Genomic DNA, 17,311 nt, shown 5'->3' on the forward strand with positions numbered 1-17,311 from the left:
TTGTAAAAAAAAGGTGATAAAAACGTGGTTTTGAAAATTAATGAAGTTCCCTTTACCTGAGGTTTATCCATTTAATGTGCCCTTACAAATTAACATACATTCTATCATACTGGTTAATGGGGTTTCCCAAAATCAAGTACAACACTAGTTGCAACACTAGGTTGGGGAGGTAAGTTTTACTTTTGCTAATCTACAGATATTGTGAAAAATGTCTCAGTTAATAGTTTACCTGTAGTTCTTGGTACAACTTTTTTAATTCTACAGCTGCAGGTCCTGTCATCTGTCCATTATAAGATTGGAATCCATTCAATTTCCCTTTCCTTAAGTCCTCCAATTGCTGAGTTAGCTGATCTACTTTTAACACTGCAGCTTGTAACTCCTGCTGCTTCTCCTGGAACATGGCACTGATATGCTCAATTTCAGTAGCTATAATTAACAAAAAACACACCACAACCACCAAATGAAATATCAGTACAACCGTCTTGTGTATTTTCATAGTTCTAAACATACAGCTATTGGAAACTGTAGTTCTACATACAGAAACATTTCCATCAATTTAACATGGCATACAAACTTATGTTTATAACATGCTAACGTAATTTGCAAAAAGCTGAACATAATTACTAAAATCTATTATTTAATTTCTTATTTAATTAATTCATTTGTGAAAGACCCTTTCTAAAAATAGAACAAATACTCAATTCAATATCCTGTTGCTATACTAATATTTGAAAGTTACAGTACAAAATATCATCAGTGAAATTTACAATGGAAATAGATTTGAAAAATCCACATACACAGATTGCCATTCATGATCTTGCTGTAGTCCACTTGTCCTCTCATGGCACGTATTTTTTTCAGCTTTGACTCCTGGGTCTCTACCCGTTCTTTAAGTTTTTGAAGCTTTTCACTCTCAGAAATAGACTGCTGCTGACGGCGTTCTTGCTGTTTCAGATAACGTAAACGTTGTTCCTGCCAAAACAAGGAGAACATGTAATCTAACTTTAGAAGAATTTTTTTAATAGGTGGATTACAGCAAAACAAACAAACAAACAAACAACAAAACTTGACTTTAAAGAAACTCAAACTTCACTATCAACTTTGGATGGTTTTCTTGCCTATACATCTTTTCTAAATAAATAAAATCACATATGAGAGTAAAATGTAATTAAAATGTATAACAATACTCCTAGAAAAACCTACTATAATTTGTGCCTATACAAATTTGTCTTCAAAAAACAGAAACAGGGCACACTGCTTTTGAAGCTACTAAGTCAAACATCAAATGTACACCAAAACCAATTTCAGACTAAACATTCATTCCAACACATCCGCAAGCATTTGTTTCCTGCTGCTAGCAACACGCTTCCTGCTGTTGCAAAATGTCTTCCAACCCGCCATTACTCAATTTCCCAAAGGAAGCAAACAATGGTCAGTAGAGGATTTTAGACAGGCAAAGATAAGGAGATCTGCTCTAAGATAAAGTTCCAACTCTCTAAATGACAGCTCATGCACTGAGCAACTAAGGGAAATGTTTCTTTTTTTCCCAATATAATTTCTTCCAGAGAACTGCAAATACAGCAAACGCTGTTAGCTTGAATCCATTTAAATGTATTTCAGTCCTGTAGTCCAAGCATGCAATACATACTGTATATATAATATAGCATATGTAATAGGGTCACAAAATGCTTCACAGAAATACAAAACTTTGAGCATACATTCATGTTTATATATTAGGAAGTGAGTCTAACACAAAGAGGTAACAACATACTAATCATTTTAAAGATGAATATAACTAAGGAGTCATACTAATATTCCATGTCTACTGTTTATTAAGCTGTAGAGTCCTATATTGCCTGGATTTATAAGTATTTGTTAATGCAGCAGATTTCTCAGGCTCTTCCTTTTATTCAAAATGTTGTAGTGTATTTTTCTAAGTTCTTGAAAATTATATATGCGTATATTGAAGGAAATCTATATATAATTTTATCTATGAACAGCTTATTTAAGTCTCTAAATTGTTGCAGTTGTCTCTTTTCCACTCCTTCATATTTTTACCTTAGCAACCAACATTTGCTGTTGGTTTTCAATCTGCTGCTGTTGTCTGGCAGCCATGTCTTGAAGTTCAGAGAGTGTGAGTTCTACACGTGGATTCCCAAGCTGCAGAAAGCACAAAGCACTACGTTAAGATGATTATTTACACACACTGAATTTTGTGACATTAGAAACCAGAAATCAGTAGTCTAAGAATGTTTTTAAGTCCCAATCAGAATCTAAAACATATTTTCTTTTCTTTTGTGCCTCTGAGCTTTGCCAGAGTTTTATGCATTTGGACTGTAGCTAAAAAGCAACCAACAAAAGGATTATAAATGCCACAAATCAGATTTTCCAGAAACACAAGATCAGAATTTCACTATATGTAATTTACTGGTTTGTTTTCTGTTTCTAGCTTTCTGAATACCCTTGGTCCTATGGGGGTTTTGTTCTATGTGTTATCTCTTGGACATGTACCAAATGTAACAAATACTTGATGTTCCTGGGTTTTTATTTTTTAGATGAGACTTCTTCCTTAATTATGGTAAAACTATGTATTTTGTGAGCAAAAGCACATGCAGGAATTAATTTCTAACAATTATTATTCAAGTATAGTCTCTTTAAAAATCTAAGAATCTTTCAGGCTCTTAAGCCTGGGGGGGAGAGGTGGGCTTGAGAGCACATCAAAGCACTGTCTTACACAGATATTTTTACAGCGCTGAGTCTGTGGACCAAGGCTGGGAGGCTCTGAGAGGCAGTGCAGACATGTCTGCAGAGGGGGCAGCAAGAGAGGCACCCCATCCCTAATAATAGCTCCCACAGCAGAAGAGGAAGGATGGACTGCTATAAGAAGGAAGGCAGCAGGAGGCAGAAGATAGATAATACCATGGGAAGAGAACAGAATACAAGGCAGAAGAGAAAAGTTAACATGAAAAAGCAAGGAAGTGGATGAAGAAGGGAAGCAAATATGGAAGACAAAAAATGAGGAGAAAACAATGCTGCTACTCGAAGAAAAAGAGTAGACCAAAAGATAAGAGAAAAAAGAACAGAAAACAGTACACAAAAATGAAAATGGTACAGTGCCAAAGAATGAGTAAGACAGAGAGACAAAAGGGGGGGAAGATAGAGAGGGAAAATCTGGAATAGATAAATAATTGTCAAACCTAAAAGACGTATTTTAAATGTGTTTATTTTTATTGAATTTCTATGGCAGATTTCCAGTTTCTGGCCTAAAGGTTGTCTCTCCCACCCTTATTTAAACTGAGCAAGTTATATGTGATGTTTTCATGAATCATCTCAGTGGTCCTCCTCAAAGAAACCCTAAAGACAATTCTGACTTTTGCCAATACATATATAAGAAAGAATGCACATGGGGCTGTTTTTGTTTTTAACTTGGCAGTGAAAGTAAAGATTTTCACACTTCAGACAGTCATGAAGATTCCTCATAAGGATTACACACAAGGTGGCCACCACAAGCTTTAAAGAGTTAAAAATCCTATTTTCCCCCATAACAGCACATGAAAGCAATTTTTCTCTAGTTGCAATAAATATTAATAAAATGAGAAAAAAACAAACTATAGAAGAGCTACCATTTTTTCATTAATTATTACTGCTTAAGATCCATTTTTTGGCAGATTTAATAGAAATTAAATTGAGGCCAACAAATTACTGTGTAGTGTTTTAACAAATTTTGCATGTGAAAGGTAACAAAAACCTTCACAAAACCGAAGCCTAATATTTGGGCAATTTTAACACTTTGTTAATGAGGAGCAATTATTGAATATTATTTACAATTTGTAAGGCACTTTCAAGATATGAAATGCTAAATATTGTTCTAACAGGAATCTAATATACTATTCAAATTATTTCAATAATCTCATAGTCTTTAATTACAAAAAAACCGAGTCATTTCTACCTACACACTCAGGCCTTCTACTCTGTGAAACATGTTCATAAAAAGAAATTTTTTAAAAGTGGGAGTATAAAAAACAAAGCAAAAGTAAATTCCAAAAGTTGAAACTGCTCGCTCTCTCTCACACCAAGTATCTGCTCTGCTACACTTAGATAAATGAATGTTGCAATACCAGAACTGCATGACATTCTTATCAAACAGAACATAGTATGCCAACACCTGAAAAGCTGGAAGAGCTGGTAGGAGAAAATACTGCAGCTTCTGTTACAACTGGTTTGCAATTTAATGCAATCAGTAAAGTTTAGTAATGAAACAGGCAGGCTATTGTGCTGGCATTGTAATCATTCTACATTCAGTGCAGCATTTGAGCTAATGCATAAGATTACATTATTAATAACAAAGTTAAAGGTACACCATATCCTACCCCATTACAAGCACTCCCAAAGAAAAATCAAAGGAAGTTAAAAAGCATTTTGGAAGTGTTGTGAGATGAAACTCAAAACAATGCTTACATAAGGGAAGAGAGGTTTTAAGATTTATAGACAGGGCAAAGGAACAATCACAGAGAAATCTAAGACAAACCCCAAATTTCCTGGCATCTGAGAGAAGATCTGGTTCAGAGTCTCTGCTCTTTGGTCCTCCCAAGTTGCATTGCATTATAGTTCTGTAATGATCTGAGCTGCTAACTGATCCTTTGCCATACCAGTGTCTTAGCCCCAACCCCAAGAGAGGAAAACTCCTGCTCTGAAATCCGCCAGGTAACAGAGAAACAGGGCACTTGAGTAACTGACCTCCACCTCTGCTACACACCGCTCTGAAATCTACAGATCTCCAGTCCTTCTGTCCCTGCAGAGTGGTTTCTTTGAGGTCCAAGTAGTGGGGAATATAAAGCAAAGATTTTGACAAGCTCACATTAAGGTGGGCTTTCTGCTGCTTTGTTGCCCTTCACAATATAGAATGAAAAGAAACAAAGGTTCCCCTACTCACAAGAACAGACTCTCATAAAACTACTGTATATTCATATTGCAACAGGAATTGCTGCAGGGGAGGGGGAATGGCAAAATAATGCATTTTAATATTTTTTATATATAACAATATCTTAACAATATCACTGTAACTTCATAGTCTTCCTGAAAGGTCATCCTTTACAACACAGAATATCTAAATGTTTCTTTCAGGTGAGTATCCTTTTTATCCAAATAGCACGCAGTAATAGCATAATAAAAAGTAATATGCACATAGTTATTTCCTATTGTCAAAGCACTGCACAAACACTTAGCTAATCCTTCAAAACATTCCTGTGAGTTAAGTATCCTTCCCATCTGACAGATGAGGAACACGCACAGAGGATAAGTTACTTGCCCAATGCTACATACTAAGCAAGGATTAGAATTCAGGAAGGTTTCACATTTCACATTCTCATAACCAAACCAATTCCAGTGCACTACTCTGCCTCAATATCTGCTAATTATTTCAAATTTTGTGGGGGGGAAGAGGGGGTTGACTGAATTACATTTCATTTTTATGTCAAGTAAACCTAAATTATTTCCATTCAGGTTTTTATTTTATATCCATCCTGAAATTCAGATTGGAAAGAATTTTTATAGACATATTTTAATTTAGAATATAAGCTGTTTGTCTGTCACTTACCCTAAAGTAAATCAACGAATGTGCAAGTTTAAGTTTAACTATAGACTGAATATATAAATTGTATATACTATTGTATGCACTCACACACAAAATCAGCTCAGATGCATGAAAGCAATTCAGTTACTAGGGAGATCCAAATCTGGAATATTTCCTTTTCAAGCTGCTAAGGCGTTAGTATGATATAAACATGACTCACTTAAATTCCAGAAGGGAATTCCACTCTGTGAACACTTCCTGCTGGTCATATTACAGAGCAGAATTAGAGTTCATATTGGAAATAGTAACCCATGTAACCCTACTCCTAGTAAATGTCAGCATCAATGAAAACTGTTTATAAAAGATGAACAGGTGATGAAGCGGGTAGAGTATGGAACAGAGGCCTTAAAATCAAGGGGTATAGAAACACTTGCATAATGTCTAGATCAGATATGGAACAATTTGGTAAATCAAATTAATACCAAAGGAGGGAAAATCCTAGGTATTAGTAGTTTGTACTAATTCTTTTAAGCAGCATGACTGTAACAGACATCTTTTCCACAGTATTTTCCTTTATAGGTCTCATACCTTCTCTAAGCTTGCTGCTTACTATTACAATTAAATGGCCAAGACATTTTACAGTGAGCTATATATTAAAGCAGGGCTCAAAATGAAAAAGGAAAACTTTTCTAAGTTCCATCCACAAATCAGCATATGTTCACTTAAAGACACAAAGATAAGATGCCAAAATGAAATGCTGCTCCTAGTATATTGTGCACATGTTGAAAATAATCACACGTGCTCTGCTGCGTTCCTTAGGCATGACTCCCTATAGGGCTCAGATACTCTCTGGGTTCATCTGATCTTCTTGGGCTTGGATCTCTCAGTTGGACTCAGGATATTCCTGATCTTTTTTGTATTTGGTGGACTTCAGGCTTGGCTCCTGACTGGTAGGGTGCAGATACTTCCCGGTTCTCCCTGCTTGATGGCTCCAAGGGTCAGAATTGGAAAGATAGGTGGTATTCTCCCATGCACCACAGACTTTATTCAAAATGAGACACCACTTGCAGTAAACTATGCAGATCTGCAAAGTCCTTCCTTCTTGTATGCTTTGATCAGCAGTGAAAGTTGACAATATTGACATTTAAATTATCATCCTTAAGCTTCAGACTGCCCCCTCTCTTCCCACCTAAGACATATGGTAGCAATCCACATCTCTCAGAGCTATTGTTCAGAATGTCTGCAGACTCAGGAAAACATCGCTGCATCAGGTTATGTTTGTTCACATTTTCAAGATCATCATCCCAATAATAAGGCTAAACACTTTTTATTTTTCAAAATGAAAGCTCAGATCTTGGAGTACAAAATGACAATCTTTAAGAAAATAATTGGTTTTCAGAGCCACCACAAGCCATCCCAATTTGACTCCTAATAACGAAGATCTCAGTGCGCTACTCTAGATCAGTACATTTTATGCATATCTGTTAAAATCTATTATTATGCTTAACACATGCCACAGCATATAGAACAGGAGAGCATGATAAATTCATACATTAGCCTCTCGTTATAGAAACCTCTGAGAATATTTGTATATAAACTAATTTTATAGTGCAAAAACATTTAACTTGCATACATAAAGGTTTTTAAAAGCTATTTATATAATCTGCAAAAAACAAAAACAAAAACAAACAAGAAAACCCTGACAGCCTGCATTTCTCTAAAACTTCTAAATGTTTATTTTACTGAAAAACATAATGGCTAAGTGCCTTTCACTATTAAAATAACTACACAGTGTTGAGCAGGAGGAGGAGGAGAAGGGGAGAGAGGAGATTTAAACCTGCAGTTTCACTCGCTGCTGCCCTCTTTTCATCCACATGAGAAATGAAGTAAAGAAACCAGCAAGATTCCTCTTCAGTTTCAAGTTAATTAATTTTCAGAAAGATTGTAAAAATAAACATATGTTAGATGTCCCAAGTATAGTAGCATAGTCTTTGAAACATCAGGAAATCTAGCAAAAAGGCAAAAATTCCAACATATTTTCTCTTGTCAAGATCTAGTTGAATAAATCAGTTTGCTTCGATCATTTTATCTTCACTGATGTAATTTATAATCTGTATTCAATTCAAGCAAAACTACTGAGAAAACAAAGGAAAGTTTGGAACAGTTTTTTAGTCAGTCCAAGTCCTTCTTCCGAAGTACTGTTGTGTTACAGTATAATGCAAAACAGCATAGTATGTATCCTTAATGAGATCATCATCCTTCCAATAAATTTCTTCTACTTATACTAGTTATTACATGGCGTCACTCGCCTTTCACAACAAACCTGAACCTATCACATTTAAGCCATAAAACATCTCCCTATTCCTGCAGCAAGGAAAATCTACCTCCTCTGGGACTGCACTTTTTACAAAAACAAGAGCACTGCAAATATCTACTCCTCCAGATTCCACAAATTCATTTGCAATATAGTGATAAGTTCCAGGATATCGGTCTGCTGAACTGTAAGTTTCTTTACATTCATCACTTGGGAGTCTTACACTCTAAAATGAATTCCTAAATACATCACTACCCCGTTATAATGCCATCTGTTATAACACGAATTTGGATATAACGCGGTAAAGCAGCGCTCTGGGGGGCGGGGCTGCGCACTCTGGAGGATCAAATCAAGTTCGATATAATGCAGTTTCACCTATAACGCAGTAAGATTTTTTGGCTCCCGAGGACAGTGTTATAGCAAGGTAGAGGTGTAAATGTTATTGATTCAGTTATCAAACATTACAGATGTGTAATAAACTACCTCCCATAAACAAAAGCATTCACAAAGTACTTCCTTTGCCCATGAATTGCTTACAGGTAGTAAACATTTTCAAAAAATGTTGCACCTGTTCTGCTCATCGTATCATCTTGAAAGCTCATCTGACGAGCAATTTGCAACAAATAACAAGGCTTGAGGGGAGGAAGAATATTCCAGTGGTTGGGCACTGGCTTGGAATAGGGAAGATGAAGATTCAGTTACCTGTTCTGCCAGTTCCCTGTGTGACCGTGGGCAAGTCACTTAGCCTCTCTATACCTCAGTTGCCCATCTGTAGACAGGTTTCAGAGAGGTAGACGTTTTAGTCTGTATCAGCTAAAACAATGAGGAGTCCTTGTGGCACCTTAGAGACTAACAGATTTATTTGGGCATAAGCTTTCGTGGACTAGAACCCACTTCATCAGATGTATGAAGTGAAAAATACAGGAGCAGATATAAATACATGAAATGATGGGGGTTGCTTTACCAAGTGTGAGGTCAGTCTAACGAGATAAATCAATTAACAACAGGATACCAAGAGAGGAAAAATAACTTTTGAAGCAAAACCTAAACTTAATTTCCCCAATACTAATTTCTCCCTACTGTTACTCACACCTTCTTGTAACTGACTGTAACGGGCCACTCTCTTACCACTTCAGAAGTTATTTTTCCTGGTGGCACTGGCAACGGGAACCGAAAGTCAGATTATAAACCAGTTTCTGTACTATTTTATTACTAAACCATCTCAAGAAATGCTTTATCATTTAAACATTTTATCACTTATAAAATATATATGTGATTAAATAATTATTTCCACATTTCAGTCTGTGTACTCTGAGGTCTAGTTTCTTATCCTCTTGTTCATTCTCTTCTTCCTTTACAGCATGGTTTTGGGAGAGAAGTATCTCTCCTGTTGTCTATCGCCCCCACCCCCGCCATGTGTCTCCCTATCTACCTAATTTGCTTATGAGTTATAATGAAAGGGCTCATCTACAGGCAGCCCAGAAGACTGACAGAGGAAACACTGCATCTGAACTCACACAGAATATCTTTAACAAGCAGAGCATCTGTGTAATGCAGACATTCTTAATCAATGAGGATACATCCCAGGAGCTTCCATCCAGCCCACTCCCAAAGACCCTATCCTTCAAGTTAAAGTGAGTAGCTCAGCTGGCTGTTAGTTGTACTGCCAACCCAACTGTTCAAAAGTCGTAAGAAAAGCCCACAAAATCGTTAGATTTAAAAAATACACTGCAGCGGGGAAGAAGCCTTCAGAATTCAGTCAGGTCACATTTTCCAGATGTTCTCCATAACCACAAGGGCTAGAAACCTTCATAATAAAATAAAATAACCAGAGAATCTCAGGATTCCAGGAGCTGTTGCTTGAGGAAAATAGCAAATATTCTGCAACTCATAATAAAGTCACAACAACTGGCAACACATGTAAGCTGTTGCAGAGATATCCATTACAAACCCTTAACCAGTAGTTCCTGTCCACCCTATTCTCCCCCTCCCCAAGGACAGAAAGCAGATGAAGATACTGACACTGCTTCTTCCCTCTCCAGAGTTCTGCACCAGGCCAGTGGAGCCTCCAGTATCATCAGTCTCCTGAAATAGGTGGCTATTGCCCAGAGCTCCACATGTTCTCTCACATGTTCTTGCCCCCATGTGCTGCCTTCCTCTTCCTATCTGGTCTGCTGCCCCTAAGCCCAGTGCTGCCTGTCCCCATTCCCTTCTTTCGTTAGTACCTCATATCCCCTTGACGTGGTGCTGCTACCCCTCTACACCCACACCTAGCCCCAGGTCCTGGCTCTCTCTTCACTAGAGATGTCTTCTGGGACTTGCCCAGAGAGCCTCTCCCTTCTCCTCCCATTGTCTTCAGGGAACCACTGTCTCCCCAATCCAATAGACAATAGAATCTTCAGGGAAAGAGAAGTAGCCATTCCCAATACAAGCAATGCCCAGGCCTTCCAGCAGACTGACCTCTGCCAGCCATGAGGTAGCTCCACCTCCATTTAAGGCATTCCCTGCTAATAAGGGATTTTCTTCAACACATGCATAGGGAAACCCCTCCTACAGAGGTGGGCGTTCCCCTGGGCCAACAAAGTTCAGTCTGCCTACAAAGCTGAGCAGGGCCATGCCAGATGGAAGCATGGCCGTCTTTCTTCTCCCTGCTCACTAAATTCCTTGCTCTGTTTGATTAGACAGCAACCTATCCTTTGTTAGCCTTCTCCAAAGACATGAGGGAAGATCTGGCAACAATCTGAAGACAGATGAATGGGTGAGGGGAGGCCATCAGAGTACCCCATAAAAAAAAACAACTGCTTAGCAATAAGGTTGGACTGCAGAAACCTACAGAAAACAGGATAGGAGCTTGTCTGTCTGCTGCATCTAAGGCCTGGTCTACATTACGCGTTTAAACTGATTTTAGCAGCGTTGTACCCGTCTACACAACGAGGCCCTTTATATCGATGTAAAGGGCTCTTTAAATTGGTTTTTGTACTCCTGCCCAACGAGAGGAGTAGTGCTAAAATTGGTATTACCATATCAGATTAGGGTTAGTATGGCCGCAAATCGACGGTATTGGCCTCTGGGCGGTATCCCACAGTGCTCCACTGTGACCACTCTGACAGCAATCTGAACTTGCATGCAGTGGCCAGGTAGACAGGAAAAGCCCCACGAACTTTTGAATTTCATTTCCTGTTTGTCCAGCGTGGAGCTCTGGATCAGCACAGGTGGTGATGCAGTCCCAAATCAAAAAGAGCTCCAGCATGGACTGTACAGGAGATACTGGATCTGACCGCTATATGGTGAGACAAATCTGTTCTGTTAGAGCTCCATTACAGATGACGAAATGCCAAAGCATTTTGAAAAAAAACTCCAGGCTATGAAATCAGAGTCACAGCACAGTGCTGCGTGACAAGCGTAACAGAAAGCCAAGAATCAAATGGACGCTCATGGCGGGAGGGAGTGGGTACCGAGGACTCCAGCTATCCCACAGTCCCCGCAGTCTCCGAAAAGTATTTGCATTCTTGGCTGAGCTCCCAAAGCCTGTAGGGTCAAACACATTGTCCAGGGTGGTTCAGGGTCTATCTTGTCAATTTACCGCCCCTCCCCTTCCGTAATAAAAAAGGGGGAAAAATCGTTTCTTGACTTTTTTATATGTCACCCTATGTCTACTGCCTGCTACTGGTAGACACGTGCTGCAGCAGTTAAAACAGTAGCACCTCTCTCCTCCCCTCCCCGGTGACAGATGGTACAGTGCATAGGACTGATAGCCTGTCTCGTCATGAGCGCCGTGAGTGCTCCTAGCTGGCCTCAGGTGAGGCCGGCCAGAGGCGCCTGGGTAAAAATAGGAATGACTCTGGTCATTCCCAGTAGATGGTACAAAACGGCTGGTAACCATCTTCGTCATAGCAACTGGGGCTGAGCTCCATCAGGCCCCATCCCTTTCTTTGTAAAGAAAAGATTCTGTACTGCCTGGACTATCATAGCAGCAGGATGCTGGGCTCCTCTCCACACACCACTTAATGTCCTGCCTGGACCATCATAGCAGCTGGAGGCTGTCCTCCCTCATTTTATCTCAATTAACTAGTCAGTATTCTTATTCCTGCATTCTTTATTACTTCATCACACAAATGGGGGGACACTGCCACGGTAGCCTAGGAAGGTTGGGGTGGAGGAAGCAACGGGTGGGTTGTTGCAGGGGGCACCCCCCCCGTGAATGGCATGCAGCTCATCATTTCTGCGGGATCTGACACAGAGCAGCTGTGCTCTCTGTCTCTGATACACTGGTTCTCTAGTACACTTGCCCCATATTCTAGGCAGGACTGACTATTTTTACAAAGAGAGAGATAGTCAAGAAACGATGTCAACCCTTTTTTATACGGATAGGGAGGGGCGTGTAATTGACCAAGAAGACTAAACCACCTGACAATGTTGTTACGCCTACAGGCTTGGAGCGCCAGCAAATGCAAATACTTTGTCGAACTGCGGACGTGGGATAGCGAGTCCGGTACCCATCCTCCCGCCTGGACGTCCATTGACTTGGCTTCTGGTCGCTTGCACGACCGGACATGTGCGGACTCTCGTTTCAACTACCTGGAGTTTTTAAATCTTGATTTCGTCATCTGTAATGGAGCTCAACAGAAATAATGTGTCGCAACCATATAGCGGTCAGATCAGTATCTCTGTACAGTCATGCTGGAGCTTCTTTGGATTCTGGGGACTGCATCCACCTTCGATCAGAGCCACCCGCTGGACAAACAGAAAGTGAAATTCAAAAGTTCCGTGGTTTCCGTCTACTGGCCACTGCTGCAATTCAGATGCTGTCGGAACTATGGGATAGCTATGGAATAGCTACCCACAGTGCAATGCTCCAGAAATCGACGCTAGCCTCGGACTATGGACGCACACCGCCAAATTAATGTGCTTAGTGTGGCCACGTGCATTCGACTTTATACAATCTGTTTTACAAAACCGGTTTATGTAAAATTGGAATAATCCCGTAGTGTAGACATACCCTAACAAAGGATGGCTACATTCCCCCAAACAACCACCCAGGACAGAGAAAAGGAGGCGAAGCAGAGACCCATCAACCAAATATAGCTTTCCAATTCTATGCCTTAGTCCTGCTGCAAGCTAAGGTACCCTGGGGGCTGCTATGGACTTACCTAACTGGCTATGGTGCCCAAGAGACCATAGCACAGTTGGGAATAGCCAGAGTGCAACAAACTCTAGTCATCCTTTTCTTAATGCCAGGGGCAGCAGGAAGAAGGATGTAAGAATAGGTTACGTTGGTTATTATATCCACTGAAATTTCCAAGTGGTTTCTGCTGTCTTTTTACTAGCTGAACAGCACAAAGCAAGCACCACAAGGCAGAGAGTCTGCTCCAAATTACTAACTGAGGCCAGCTAGCCTTTTGAGGTAATGTTCGGCCCTCAGCCTGAAAAGCCTGGACACCACCGAGTTAAAGAGTTGATAATCCCCTCCCCACACCCAAAGTCTAATTAAACAGTTTAATCTTTTGTGACTTCCCTTGCCCGTATTCCATATAGGAAGTTGACCTTGTTATGGTATGGTACGGTACAATTTGGAAGCGTTGTGAACAGACCTATTCTTAACATTACAAAATGAGTATCTGGTTCTATTTTAAGCAAAATAGAATGTTTGCTGATCTCTGTGCAGATGACATTATTTCCAGTCTAATGGTTTTATCCACAATTCTACCTTGCATTTTTTAAATTACGTCAGAAAATGCCAGCAGCAGAAATCCATTTAAAAATCAAATGATTAAAAATCCAGTGCCTTTTTTAGGCTCATGGAGATAACAAGCTAATAAAACACAGATAAAACAAACAATTTCAGAAATTAAAAAATAAAGAACAACTAAGTTAACATAAGCTATCTGCAGACAATCATTAAGTACGATTGTGTAGTACAACCTTCAAGCTAACACAGATTTAATTTGGCAATTTTATTTAGACACCTACAATGGAACAGCATTCAATATTTTTGTGCATTAAATAATACTCAATTACTTTAAAATGCAAAATATTATACCAGCTATACTGCATCGCAATTTGCATACGAATTTCACTTTTCCTGTATTTGTCAAAATCTCGATAGCGCTTCCTAAAAGGGAGTATTCTGTTAGCAACCCATACTTCATGCTGACACAATTGTATCAGTTTACCAATAAAGATTTTCGGCTACTTTAAGTCTCAAACTTCAGAGCCAATCAGTTATTAGTGTTTTCTCCAATGTTCAAAACTTTCAAGTGTAATAACGGCTTATTTTTCTCTGGCAAAGCAGATTAGCAGCTATCCTGGTATTAGTTTCAGAAAACAAACTAATGAAACAAAAACAGAAAACTGACTCCATGACTTGGTCCTGCCTCAGCTCAGGGGACTGGACTTCTTGAGGTCCCTACCAGCCCTACATTTCTATGATTCGATAACAATTTAAAAAGCCGCAAATGGATGTATTTACCTATTGTGCAAATATATAGTGAACACGTTAATATGTATCGTATAAAACAGGACTGCTTATAAACGATTTCTACAGTATAAGGAAAAAAGTAAATGAATTCCAACGAAACTTATAAAAGAACAAAAAAAAAATTTTTTTTATTCAGCTACACATGCAAGTTGAAAATACCATAGTTTTTACTTGCAGCAGCAGAGACATATATATTTCCCCTTCTCATCCTCCTGACTAGAAACACATATCCATTAAAAAATAAATAATAATAATAATAATAATAATAAAAGCTTTTCATGCATAAGCATGGAGGTAACTTGCAGGAGACCAGTTATGTATAAAACTTTAAACTTGTTTATGGCACCAATCTTTTACTCAGAGTAATTATGAGGAATAGCCATGTCTCATTTAGCTTTCAAAGCAAACGTGAATTTCTTTAAAAATAAGCTTTTGGAACTTGATTTTCTGGGTATTAAAGAAGAAAAACATCTTATTTTGATAAGCCAGTCCATTAGAGTTAAAAAAGCATTTCATTACAGGTCTCTTAAATAATATGGTTAGTATCAAATGTGTTTATGTTTCCCTTAAGTAATGGTTTCAAATGCTTTGTATTACAGTGGTGATGTCATACTGTTTACATGATAATGATACAACAAAATATTTCCCAAAGCAAGTACAAACGCACTGAAAAATAAGTAGCCTGTATTTGAAAGCAATTTTATGATTAGTGTTTGACTTGTACTTCTCACAGACAGCGCCTCAAGTCTCCTTTTAAATAATTTACTTGTCATGTTTTAAAATGACTAGTTTTATAGCTTACAGTTAGCAGCTTGTGTGTTATCTGTATGCCAAACAATAATCTGTTTTTCAGAATTGCATTTTCAGTGCTAAAGACTATAGTTATTAAAACAAACTAGTTTGCATTCTAGTCATGTGACTTCAAAACCACAATAACTTAAATTCAAGTGAAAAAGTAATACGGTACTTTGCTTGCAAAAGAAAATATTTTTTTAAGTTAAAACTAATAATTTTTGTAAAGTAATTTATTACCTGCTGGATACTTTCCCATGTAATTGTAAAAGAGCACATCTTTATTTTGCTGCATTGCCCATTGGCTGTAAACTCTTGCATTCCTTCAACATGCTTCAACTCCATTTTTTCTGCTATTCTCTACCTACAGCAACAATGTTAATTGTTTCAGCCAAGTGAGCAAATGACCACAGAAATCCTACAAGATGAGCTCTTTCTCATGCCTTCATGGCTAGGCATAATCAATAACAAGTAAAGTTTTGTATCTTTTTCTACACTAAACAGAGGGAGTTTTCCCCCTATCCTTTATCAATATGGAAAGCTGTCTCTCTGCATTCATCAGCAATCAGTGAACGGAAAAGGCTAGTGGATTTTGCCAGCAGTGAAAGACTTAATCATGGCAAGATCAAGCCAGCTGTCAACTGTAATCAGTTTGATGTATTGCACTTTTCCACAACCAATGGAAAATGTTGAGCAATACTCTTTTCTATCACAGTTAGTTATAGGGTTAAACTGAAAATACTCAAATGCAGTCAATTTTGATTTTAAGAGACAACAGAATGTTTGTTTCTTTTTTAGTGTTGTAATATTTACAAATCATTGCAAAAGTCTGGGTGTCACAGGTTGTGAAAAGTCATTATCCTGCTGCCTCCTGCATCCCCGCAATATCTGTTGTTTAGAGTAACAGAGGATCATGTTGATTGAGGTGTACTGAAATCTGTATCTTTATTGTGAGAAACTTACTGTACAAGGCACAAAGTAAACATCTCATGCAAAATGAACATGGTACAATTATGTGGAAGTTGTCAATTCTACGCTTAGGGATTTTCTCCTCCAAACTTTTGTTTGTTCTTAAAACATGCACAAGATGAATGAATGAAACAGTCAGCGACACAGCATTCATACAATAACACAAGCCAAGAAGTTGCATCGTACAAAAGACTATCAAGCCAAATCTAAACCCAAATGTTTTCAGTTATTTAAATCAACTCAAGTACTTCCAATTCCTATGCAAACCCAAAACAAAATACTAAATCTCATTACGCATTGCTCATTCCCCAGTTCTGTCCTTCAGCACAGCACACTTCTAACAATAGAGAAGATGAAAACATGAAAGCCTGTCAATGTTTTACAACACACACACACACACACACACACACACACACACACACACACACACACACACACACACACACACACACTTCGTCAAAAGTTGCCAATGAATACTAAACACTCAAGACCCAGTAATACCAAAGCAGATGGTGAGAACTTCAAAAAATCTCAAACTAGTGAATGGGCACGAAAATCCGCAAAGAAAATTCGAATTGATAAAGTAAAGAATGGCCATATGGAAAAAACAAACCCAACGTACAGCAATACAATATATGGGCATTATTACATACGATTCAGGAAAAAGAGTCTGACGGTATCAGATAGTTCTCTGAAGCATTCACGTGTGAGCAAGAGCGGGTCAAAAAGCAAAGCAGGAGATTAGGAATCATTAAAAAGGGATAGAAGAATAGAACTGAGAATTGCTTATGCCCTTATATACTTCTATGGTACGACCACCATCTCGAATATGTGTAAGATGGTCTCTCACCACTCAAACTCAAAAAAGGTTACACTAGAAAAGGTTCAGAAGGTAACAAAAAGATATGGGTTTGGAGAGAGGTCCCAATATGAGGAAAAGATAAAGAGGCTCGGATCTTCAGCTTGGAAAAGAGAGACTAAGAGGGGGCTATGAAAGAGTAATGATATGAGTGAGTGAGAAGTGGTAAGGAAAGATGTATTTACTATTCCCTAATACAAGACTAGGGTCCAGATGAAATTATACTTTAGCAGGTTTAAAAGAAATAAAAGAAGTCTCCTTTCACACAGCGCACACTCAACTTGTGAACTCCTTACCTGAGAAGTTGGAAGCGGAAATATAACAATG

The 17,311-nt window shown here is 38.5% G+C and overlaps 1 protein-coding gene across 6 annotated transcripts in view; it reads right to left on the reverse strand.

The window, feature by feature from the left end:
- The window catches only part of PPP1R13B (protein phosphatase 1 regulatory subunit 13B), a 136,185-nt gene that overhangs the window by 26,654 nt on the left and 92,220 nt on the right, over positions 1-17,311 (reverse strand). For all 6 annotated transcript variants that reach the window (XM_032771610.2, XM_032771609.2, XM_032771608.2 and 3 more), the window contains 3 exons: positions 2,059-2,160; positions 798-972; positions 230-426 (listed from right to left, as the gene is read on the reverse strand). In XM_032771610.2, the coding sequence (XP_032627501.1) occupies positions 230-426; positions 798-972; positions 2,059-2,160 (474 nt within the window). The remainder of the gene's footprint in view (positions 1-229; positions 427-797; positions 973-2,058; positions 2,161-17,311) is intronic.

The sequence above is a fragment of the Chelonoidis abingdonii genome, chromosome 4 (assembly GCF_003597395.2).
Source record: "Chelonoidis abingdonii isolate Lonesome George chromosome 4, CheloAbing_2.0, whole genome shotgun sequence".
Taxonomy (NCBI): Eukaryota; Metazoa; Chordata; order Testudines; family Testudinidae; genus Chelonoidis; species Chelonoidis abingdonii.